General features: G+C 40.3%; 1 protein-coding gene across 2 annotated transcripts in view; it reads right to left on the bottom strand.

The window, feature by feature from the left end:
* Nucleotides 1-11,626, bottom strand: part of INPP5A (inositol polyphosphate-5-phosphatase A) — a 355,150-nt gene that overhangs the window by 135,537 nt on the left and 207,987 nt on the right. For both annotated transcript variants that reach the window (XM_015426891.1, XM_015426890.1), the window contains exons 7-8: nt 9,856-9,908; nt 4,985-5,104 (exon numbers count right to left, since the gene is read on the bottom strand). In XM_015426891.1, coding sequence (XP_015282377.1) covers nt 4,985-5,104; nt 9,856-9,908 — 173 coding nt within the window. The remainder of the gene's footprint in view (nt 1-4,984; nt 5,105-9,855; nt 9,909-11,626) is intronic.

Raw genomic sequence — 11,626 nt, 5'->3', positions numbered from 1 at the left:
TATGGGCCCCAGAAGGAGGTGCCCCCATCCTCCATTGTTTTCAATGGAAGGGAAAATGCCTTGTGAGCAGAAGCTGAATCCCTGTGCTGCCTGTTACAATTTTGTGTGCCAGTGCCCCCTAGTGCAGCTTACAGGAAACTATGGTTCCAACCCCAGGACTCTCTTCTTATCCCAGTTTCCTGTTACATGAACTCATTTTAAGATTCTCCTCTCTTACTACCAACTCCCAGCCTTCAACTGGCTTACACTCCAACTGTCCAAATCTTAACTGTGTCCTGTTCCATAGTCCATAGCTCCCATTGGCTGGTTCAGAGCACACTCTCATTGGCTTCTGTCTTGCTGGCGTAATTTTAACTGTACTACTTGTCACACTTAAATTGAAGCCTTTAAAATAAAATGTGTGTGGATGCTTGGATCAAAAGCCCAGAGCACAAATATTTTAATAAAGAAATTCAGGAGATATATTTTGAGGGGTATTGTATTAGTCTCTTCAGTTCTCCTGTAAAGGAACAGGAACTAGACAGAGAGGATAAATGTTAATCAGGTGTGCCCCAAGAGTTTAATTAAAAATTATAATCTTATTCAGTGTGATGAAAAGTGGATTAGTTAAAATTATAGTGTAATGTGAAAGAGAAAGAGTCTCTGTACTTGTTTATGTTTTCATAAAATTCCTGTTTAGACAAATGGCTTAGATCAGGGTTGTTGTTTTTTTTAAATACAATCTTATATATAATAAGAATAAAGAAATGTTTACAAACGCTCCAACTTCTTGCATTTCTTAAATGACCCAGATCTTTAACACAAGGTTTGCCTCTGCCTAGAAACGAAGTGGCTTTTCTTCTGCTCATTCAGCTGTTAGTTCTGGGAAAAGCCCAAAGAGAAACATTTAGATTGGAGGGGTCTTTGAGAAAATGTGACAGTTGACTGATGAGCATCCATAAAATGACAAAGAATTGCTGTGTGGAGCCTGTGCATCACATCGCTTCACCCTGGGAAACTAATTGCTTTGAATTGTTAATAGTAACATTATTTTTCTGGCAATCATTTCTTTTGAATACCCAAAATGAGCATGAAACAGCTCCTTTGACTGGACATAAAAGTTAAATGTCCCAATGTTGATCAAATTAACTTCAGCTATGTGACAATGGACTATATTTGTGAGAAAATAATGAAGGTCACAAAGGAGGGGCTTTATGCCAAGATTTCACAGTTGTAATGTAAAAAGTGTTTCAGTTCAACTAGGCCCAGCTACATTTCAAAGAAAAAACAAAAACAAAAGAACTTTGTCACTTTTGAAGGGGGGGGGATACCCACTCTGGATAACTTCAGGATGTTTCAGAGACTGGCACAACAAGAGCAGCATCTGACTAATCCTTCATCAAAACACAGCAGTAAATCCAGTGGCACCTTAGAGACTAACAACAGTTATTCCAGTCTGAGCTTGTGAGACTGAGTTCACTTCTTCAGAGATAATATTCCTCCTGCTGTTTTGGAAGATCTGAGCTCAGTCCCACAAAAGCTTATACTGGAATAAATGTTAGTCTTTAAGGTGCCACTAGGCGTCTGTTTTTGTTCTGGTTGTTTTTTTTTCGGGGGGGAGGGTGTCACAATAAACTAACACTGTTAACCTATTGGAATAATCTTTCACCATCCTGGTTCTTATTAGAATGCTGAATGAATGCTCATATAGGATCCAATCCTTTCGTTCTCAGTCTGATAAAAATATCTTGGATGCACAGAATTCCCTCCCCTTCACCACCCAGATTACAGACCCAATTTTAAGAAGTCCAACGTTTTGTACTTAAAGAACGTCTGGGAATCGTCAGAAAGAAAGCCGTGCAATGATTTGAAGCAAGCACCTTCTGCTTCCAGAGCTATACGTTCACTTATTCCTCAAACACCTGTAGCCAACTGGATGCAAATATGAGAAGGATAAGGATAAAATGCAATACAAATGTTCTACAGAAGAAGGTTCTGGGGATTTATTTAAAAAATCCTTGAAACTACTTTTAAACCAGTAAAGGTAAACTATGCCACATGCATCCATATTAGTCATTAATAACTAACAAAACAATGATACGCATGTGCTCCACAGTGGGTGGTGGGTGGAGGAATGTCACTCTCTACAGAACCATATTAATCTTAACATTTAACCCCCCCCAAAGAATTAATTATTTACAATGATTCAGTTACAAAACAACCAACTACAGGGTGTATGAATTTATTTTTGCAGGCACAGCTATTTTAATCATACTTGTCTGCATTAATTCAGTTTTGTAAAAACAGAGAAAGTCAATTTGCATTCATTCCTTTTTTGTAAATAATTAAGATGGAAAGCAGTCTATGACGGTCACTTCAGTCTTGCATAAATAGTGGTAATTAACTGGTGTTCACACTGTCCAAGATGCATCCAGTAGACAGGACCCATTTCACTTACTCCCACAGCGACTTAAATCAACTGTGAAAAGATGTTTCAGTTTCATTCAGTGAAGGTTTAGCTCATTAAACTCTTTTCCTTCTCTGTATTGTTCTCAGAGCTTGAACTGCACTGCTGTTAAATGCTCTTTAGCAGTTTAAAGGCTTTAGAGGAAAAGACTTATCAGCCTCTGGTTTTAACAGCACTAAATCTGCATTATTAGGGCATGCAGATAAGGGGATTTAAAGGCCCGGCTTGAAACCTCTCTCTTCTGTGTTTATCTGGCACCGCATCACTCCTGTAGCTCAGCTGGAAATGTAGATCTATGAAGCTTTAAAGGGAGATTAAAAGCCAAGAAAAGAAGTACTTTCTTTTCCTATAGATGCTCTCACTTTCCCTTTTCCTACTGTCTGAAGGAGTGATGGCAGACAATGGTCCAAGATGGTTCCCAAAACCTTCTGAATGGGGGCACTGTTGGTGGTAGCATTCATTCAAAGTGAGCTTCAGTGTATTGTCCTCCCCAATCAGCAGATCAGAATAGAGTTTGCTGGTGGCTGCCAAAAGGTTAGCTGTGCTGATGAAAGGGGTTTCCCATTATTCACTGCTCTTACAGAACTCCCCTTTTGTGCTGGGCAGCCCATCATTTCACTACGGAGGTCCGGATCTGCGGCTGGCTGCTCTCTCAAAATGAACAATCTATGTGAATGCAAACCCACAGTGGTAGTGCCACTGAAAATTGAGGGTTTTCTTTTTTTCTGAAAAGGCAGGAGAGCTAGCACTGGGTTTGGCAATGTCACATTTTAATGATATACCACCGTGACATCTTTGACCCACAGTTAACACTACTGCTGCCAGACAATTTCCTTACCCTTGCCAGGGCATTGTGGAGGTATCCAAGAGCACCCGAAGAAAATGAGAAATAATACACAAGTGCTTTACAATAACAAAAGCAAAAATAATGCTTTCCCCTTGAAAAATATTAACTATTGCACATAAAGTAGCACTACCTGATTGGTTTAATAGCCTGTTAATATGACACTCACTAGAAAAGGGGTGGGTTGAAGGGAGATTGTGGTCTAGTACTGGACCATTGACTAATACCTGCTGGTCGCTGGGATTGTTGCAAAGAATGCTGAATTAGATGGACCTTGATCTGACCCAGAAAGGCACTTTGATGTTTCTTAATGACAATGCAGATTCAGGATCACTTAACACAGATTAGTTGTGCTGAGAGTTCCAGAGAATGGATTCTTCTTTTGTAAATTAGATACAAAAAGGTGGACCACAGAGATTCGACTAAAAACAAATTAGGGCTGTGCAAGACTGACTGTTCTGCGTGCAAATTTTAAGAAATTACTTGTTGCAGTACTAGTTTGAACTGGCTTCGTGATTTGGGAGGAAAGCAGTAATCAGTAGCCTCCCAAAACAAAGGGTTTGAGGGTCACACATACCAAGACAACACCAGATGAATCAGGCAAGCAAACCAAAACATATGCAACGTTCTTTTAAAATATTTTAAAATTCACCCCTTTTCTTCTCTTAGTGGCAACCTCCCAGCAGGTCAATAGCAATCATTATGAGCACAGAAAAGTGAGTGGCCTCATCAATGGGAAAACATTAATTTTACACTTCGTACTAAACATTCTAAAACAGAAGTTTTGGGAGAAAAATCAGGGTTTGCCAAATGAAGCTACAGAGGCACTGGTAAGTAACACATTATGACCATACATTTTTGTATTTTGCTAAGTGCTTAATCAGAATCAATTTCAGCCTAGATGCAATGCCAACGTTGCGCTTGAAGACCTACAGAAGTGACAGTCTGTACCCAGAATTCGGCCACAGATTCCCATGTGGCTTTCAGCAAGTAAAAAGTCCATTCTCAGTCTATCACCTATAAAACAGAAATAGTGGGTTGGATCCAAAGATACACAGAATAGAAGGAAAAGAGGCAAACAGCCCTCACTCACAAATGCTTGCACAAATGCTCTGCTTGTGTACGAAGGGTGCACAAGACATCTTCCGCATGTGAAAGGGCAACTTTGGAGCCAACCCAGTAAGCCACTCTCTGCAAGAGAAGTAAGCTGTCACCACAGTAAGGATAAAAATGGGCTGAGCTCATTAACAAATTAAAGTTTGGTGTTCAACCTCCATGAATTATTAACTTGAAAATGTGTGTGCATCTGTATATATTTTTTCCAGTGGGATTTCTATTGCTTTCCATTGGCTGTGGACTGCAGATGTCCTGTTGGCTATGCCTGGCTTTTCTTCCACAGAATAACGTGCTTGTCCTCAACTGTTTTAAGCATTGAATTTCAGGAAACAGTGCAAGACCTATCCTATTGTTGGTTTATGCATTAGATGGGATCTCAAGAGCTTCTACAGCTTGTGGTTGTAACGTCCTCACTCATTTGTTGGGCAGTTGTGTTAATTATTTATTCTCTGCATTTTCACTCATAGAAGCCATATACATTTTTTTAAAGTGACAACGATCTCTGTTTTTAAAAAATCCAGAACATAATTAAAAAAAAACCAGGGGGATAAAAGAAGCTAACAGAGTTAACTACCTACCTGTCAAGTACATAACCAAGGGCCTTATGCCTTATTCCTGAGTAAACCGATGGGCTTGTTTCCCAAGCAACTAAATTGGAAGCATCATGGAAAAGATGAATGTTTACCAAGTCAAAGGCACTGTGACAAAAGGAAGAAAAGATTGGCTCAGAATAAAGTAAGGACAAACAGGAAGAAGGAAAATGTTTAGGCTTACTGAGCAGCAACTGAGTCGTCACTGACTCTCCATTTCTAAACTCCTATATAAAGTTGGAAAACATCTCCAAAATGTGCTCGGATCCAGCTCTTTCACTTTATTCCTGCTTCACTGTCTCAGAGTTCCAACAAAATTTGCTACAATTATGACCTTTTAAAACTCTTGGACATTTAACATTACAGTTTCACAAACATCAACAGATTATCAAAGTGTATTTGGAAATAAAGCATCAAATTGTAAAAAGCACTATTGATACTCCCGTGAAGAAAGGAGAAGGAAATGTACAGCCATCAGTGGAATCCTAAGCAGAATCACACCTTTCGGAGCTCATTAGAGTCAATGGGTTTAGAAGGCTATAACTCTGTTTAGGATTGCACTGCAAATATCAGTGCTTGAGGATGTTATAGATGTGATTTGAGGCTGCTTTTCCAGCTTGGAAAAAATAAAAGAACTTCATAATTCTCTGAAGGGCTTTTTCTCAATTACATCTGAAAAGGCATGTATAAATTCTTATGGAGTACTTGGATATCTGAATTATAATGATGAGAACATAAGAGCAGCTGTGATGGAGAAGACCAATGGTCCATTCAGTTCATTATCCTGTTTTACACTGTAGCCAATGACATGCCCTCTGAAGGCTTATACGCAGGGAGTGGAGGCCAAAGCCTCCCCTGTTGCCTTCCAGCACTGATATTCATAGAACTCCACTGAGTCATTGTGGCCAATAGCCAATGACAGACCTGTCCACCATGAATTTATCTAATGCCCTTGTTGTTGTTGTTCAGTCGCACAGTTGAGTCCGACTCTTCGCAACCCCATGGACCAGCTCCCGCCAGGCCCTCCTGTCTTCCGCTGTCCTCTGAAGTTGGCTCAATTTCATGTTCGTTGCGTCGATGACACTGTCCAACCATCTCATCCTTTGCCGTCCTCGTCTTCTTTGACCTTCAATCTTTCCCAGCATCAGGGTCTTCTCCAGTGAGTGCTCCCTTCTCATTTGGTGGCCAAATGAGAAGGGTTTACAATGCCCTTGTAAACTCAGCTAAACCAGTGGCCATGAGTACAACTTGTGGCAGTGAATTCCACAAGTTAATTGCTCTTTGAGTACTCCCTTTTGTGTGTTCTGAATCTTACTGCTCATCAACTTTATTAGGTAACTGTGAGTTAAGAACATGACATAAGAGAAGCCAATGCTGGATCAGGCCAATGGCCCATCCAGTCCAACACTCTGTCACACAGTGGCCAAAAATACCAGGTGCCATCAGGAGGTCCAGCAGTTCTAGTAATGGGAGAGGGAGAAAAAGTTCTATTCACTTTCTTTATCCTATGCATAATTGTATAAACATGTATCATGTCCCTCTTTAGTCATTTTCCCTTAAAAGCCTCACATTCCTCTTCTAGTAGGGAAAATGCCCCAACTTTTGTTTGGTTGCTCATTGCTGCACCATTTCCAGCACTACAATTTCCATTTTGATATGTGCACTATCTGAATGTGTAATATCATATATTTAATATTTGAACTAGAAGACATATGCATTCTAGGGAAATGTGTGGAAAAGTCAGGGTTTTGAATTTTAACCAACACATAATTTCACTTTGCAACAGATGAGTGTAATATAGCTTAAAAATGCAGCACTTCATCTCAGCAAAAATACAACCTCCACCTCCAAGTGACAATGTTAATGGAACCATGTTTATCTAGTCACAGAGCTTATAGTTGTTTTAAAAGAGCAAGTGTTTGTCTCTTGTTGTGCTTAGATTGTGGTTTGATTTTGATGCACTATATTGATATTGCTAGTAATATCTGTGTGCTTGCTTATGTAATCCTGTATGATCTGGTCAACTGTTATGCAGACAGATAGCAGCAAAGATCTAAACAGCCTCCAGTCTTCTCTTCCCCAAGGAAACAAGATTGTTCCAAACGTTCAAAAACTGAAGAAAAGTTACCAGCAACCATAATATGGTTCTCCCACTCATCAAATTTCTAACAGTCAAGTATTTCTTCCTCTGGGATTAAAAAAAAAAATCACAAGGGGGAACCACACTGGGTAAGGCATATCCTTCTGCAAACCTGGTGTGAAAAGTTAAAAAAATATATGAGGGGCTAACCCCCCAAAGTGACAAGGGGAAAAAAAGATGGAGATGAGTTTGGGCAAGAGCCCAAATGGAGGGAAGAGTGTGGTGGAAAGCAGGTGTAGGAGAGGAGATAGGATCAAAGAAGAGGCCATAACGGTAACAGAGAAGGAAGGAGAGTGAGGTTTGGTGAAAGTGGGAAAAACAGGAAAGAAAAAAGAGTTGAGGGGGGAGCAGAAGCACAGAAAGGATTTGTCGGAGGAGAAACTGACAAAGGAAGAGTGGTGGGATGAGAAGCCGGGAGAGGAAAGTGTGGCTGGGGAGGGAAAGGGGGAGGCAGAACAACTGGGAGCATGGGTAACACGGCAGGGTGATGAGTGTGAGGGGAAGAAACAGAGATAGAAGGTGGGATGGTTGGCAAGAGGAGTCAGAGAAAGGGGAGCAGGGGATGAGAGGCCTCACAGGTTTCCTATGCTTCTCCAAAAGTGTTTCTATGAGAAAATAAGAGAGAAGGCACTGATTCTAAACAAATTGTTTAAAATCAATGGCTCTTCTCTTATTTTCTTATAGAATCTGTGAGAGAATTTATCTTTAAAAACTACTAATTTGTCATAGCTGTTATTGCCTTGCACCAGTGATACCCACTAAGAGGCTTGGGGGGGGGGGTACGACAGGGGGCTCTTTAACATGCCACCTGTGGCTCTTCTGAGCATGGTCCCGCTGGGATCCACCCCATATTCCTGGAAAGTCTGTGGTTTCTTTAGATACTGGAATCCTTTTGTTATTGCTTTATTCCCAAAATACAACTGTTTTATTTTTAAAATACAACAGAACTTGCCCATGATGATAATATCAAGGTTGTGCAAGATCTAGGGGCTCTATATATGAGGCTGGGTCAACATATGTAGCTGAATGTGGGAGTGGGATGGGGCATACCACTGTTGAATGCTAAGTCATTAAACAAAACTCCTAATAACAGGGAAAGACAATCGTACGTGCTCAGGCACTCTGGTAATTATATATCATTGTTTGTGTTTGGGGTGGTGTGCTGGGCATATAATAGTCATGTGGCTCTTCTGATTTATTAGAATTGTGATTCTGATTCTCTGTGATTCATGAAGTGAGGATCACTGCCCTAAGCTAACAGGAAAAAAAAATTACAGAAACAGTTAAAGCAACAGAAGGCAGAAACAGAAAAATTACAGAAACAGTTAAAGCAACAGAAGGCAGAAACAAAGGGTATATGTAAAGAGTGAGTGTTCAGACTAGTGCAGATTACCTAAGTGTTCCAATATGCAGTTATAACACAGATAAATCAACAGTTGCAAACTCCAGATTTATACATGACAGATTCAATATCCATTGCCCAAAGTGAGATCCATTTATTTTATTATATTTTGGATCAAAGCTTTTACTTCATAGGCACAAGAAGAGTAATATGCTTTTTAAAAATGCAACAATTTATATGCATTATTCCTTAGTGGGGAAAAAATAACTTTCATCATCATATGGAGAACAAATACAAACTCTAAAATCATATTTCTCTATCATACGGATTCAAAATAAAATTGCAATGCAAAAAGCAACACAAAATTCTGCACAAGATATTGCATGGTCTACTGTCTCTACAACAGCTAAACTTTACTTTTTTCACTTTTACGTCTTACTGTTTTTACAACCTAAGTCATAAAAAGCAAACCCTCATCTCATGGGAGGAGAACTTAAGAGTTAGTTGTCATGTAACTTAACAACAGCTGCCAAAAATTTCGCCACATACAGAGTGGTTTGTTTATCTTTGTCTCTAAGTAGCCAGGATGATTTCCCTTCTAGAGAGAGTTCTGATTAAATAATGGGGAGATCAGTTCAGCTCTTAGTTCTGAGAATTTAGGACAGTAGAAGAAGATGTGGTCAACAGAGTAAATTTTGTTACTGCCACGATTGCAGAGTTTATCTGAGTATGGGATTCCACTGAGTCTTCCTAGCGTCACTGCTGAAGGTAGGGCATTCAGGTATCCTAGCATGAAAGCCCTTCAGTACTTTGGAATAATTAACTCAGATAAATTGGCATTTTTGTTAGAGGAAGAATGCCAACTGAGAGGGATAAACACACTCTGCAGGCTCTGATCAGTGTGCTCTCATAATCAAAGCCCTTAAAACATCTTCTGATGAGCCGGGTCAATTCTTGACTACTCACTGTTTCCATTGCATCCTGGATAATACCCAGGCATGACAATTTGTAGTTCAGTAATCTACCCCAGTTGCTTATGCAGTGGTCCAGCTTAACTATTCCAAGGAAGCTTGATTCCAGATTTGATTTTAATATCCTAAATTTCAGATTAAATGCTCTTTCCCAGGCTTTTGCTTCAAAGGACATCTCCCCAACTTTGGCTCTCAGAGCTATTCCAGAAAAAACACTGAGGAACTCCTAAGATATTGTGCAGGAATCTTAGTAGAGGTTTATCAGTATTGTCTGTTACTGCTCTAATCCAGACCCCAGCAGCATATAACAGCTAAACTTTAAAACTTTTAGACTCCTTTTCCTAATTTAACATCTGTGCAATTCAGAGTGCAACAAGCATTGTGAAATAAATTGCACAAAACATACCAATCAGCAATACACCACCTTGTTCGTATGAAGCCTTTCCTGGACCATTTACACTGAAAAGAAAAACAAAAATAAACATAAATGTATTAAAATACCAGAAAATAGAAAGAGAGCACACCACTGGTACAAAGACATGATTTGCATATTATTGCATTTAAATATTTTCCTTGAGAATAGCAAAGGAAAAATATAACAGGCATAATATGGCAAGTAAACGGAGCATATTACCTTGTCAACTGCATGGCCCCAGTTGGCAGTGTTTGCCAAGGTGATGTAAAAGGGTATGGGAAAATAATTTGTAGAGGAGAAATCAGCATGCAAGAAAGTGATTCTGATTTTCAAATGTTCTTCTTCATGCTGGTTTCCGCCAGCCAAACATATTTCTGGTCATGAAGCCATGTTAAGGAAAGAGAAATGGAGGGTGTATAAACACCTCCTTTCCCCTCCCAACAGTTACTTAACATAAATGCTCCCCTCCCCTCTGATAAGAGCATTATGAAGCAAACCCCAAGTTGTAAAGCCAGTATTTCCATAGGACTTTTATACTAGCTGACACTAACAATCTTATGGACAGATATTTGCCGAAATACTGTGAAGTAATTATTATCTGACCCTCAGTTCAGGTAACTCCTCATTTAATGAAAGGTCAAAACCTTTCCACAAACTATGTGAAATAGAAATCTTCAGGAAGGTATTTTATAAAGGAATGGAACTACATTATAACAGAGAAAGAAGAACATAAACAGGGATGGGCACGGACCGGTAAAATGTGAACCACAAACCATCACAAACTTTTAGCAGCCAAATTAACTGGTTAGGTTCATGATCTGGTAGAACAGATCCTGTGCAATCTAGAGGCACCAAACCTGCAAGGGATCTCTGGCTGGCTCTCCTCTACCTGTCTTCCATGTTTGGTGAGGATTGGATATATAGGGTCCAAGTTACAGCCCCACAAAGAAGGTGCTCTCAGGAAAGGGCCTGTAATTTCCCCAGAAAGTGCTTTCCTTCGGCCACCTTCTTTGGTGGCCCGCAACTCAGACCCCATAAATCCAAATCACCAAACTTGGAGGGCAGGTAGAGGAGAGCCATCTGGAGATCCCCTGCAAGTCTGGTGACTCTAGCTTGCCCAGGATCCATTCTATACACTCATGAACCTGTGCAACAGGTGGACATTTTGACAGGTGCAGGTTCAGGAGTGTACAGAATGGATCCTGGGCAAGCTAAAGACACAAAGTCATAGGGGACCTCCCCTGGATGCTCTTCTACATGCCCTTCAAGTTCTGCCCCCCTGTTGCTTTGAAGTTTGTTAAATATTTAGATTGTGTGGAGACAGTCTGTATGGAAAACCATTCACAAACCATTCACAAACCAGCAAACAGCTTGATAGTTCGTGAAAAATTCATGCTGGTTGACCTGCGATGAACTTCACTTTGCAAACCACGAACTGGCCAAAATTTGTCAGAAACTTTAGCTCATGAGCCAGTTCGTGCCCATGCCTATACATAAAGATAAGGATATGTGGGTTGCCAGGAGAAGGGAATGAGAAAATAGTGTGGGAAGAAGGATAGAGGGGAAAACAGGGCACGACCTGCAACTCCTTGGGCGTTACCCACTGCCCAACTGAGCCATAGTTTTCATGGGTAGAGCATGCCATGGGAAGGGAAGGAGGAAAAGCTGAATACAAGTCAGATAAATATAGGTTTGCTGGTGGGTGGGAAGCAGAGACAAAAGCAGGAAAAGGGGAGAGGTTATGAGGACTTTCAGGGAAGGG

Source organism: Gekko japonicus, unplaced genomic scaffold, assembly GCF_001447785.1.
Source record: "Gekko japonicus isolate JY-2015 unplaced genomic scaffold, Gekko_japonicus_V1.1 scaffold35, whole genome shotgun sequence".
In the NCBI taxonomy this organism is placed as follows: domain Eukaryota; kingdom Metazoa; phylum Chordata; class Lepidosauria; order Squamata; family Gekkonidae; genus Gekko; species Gekko japonicus.
This window is presented reverse-complemented; position numbering and strand designations above follow the sequence as displayed.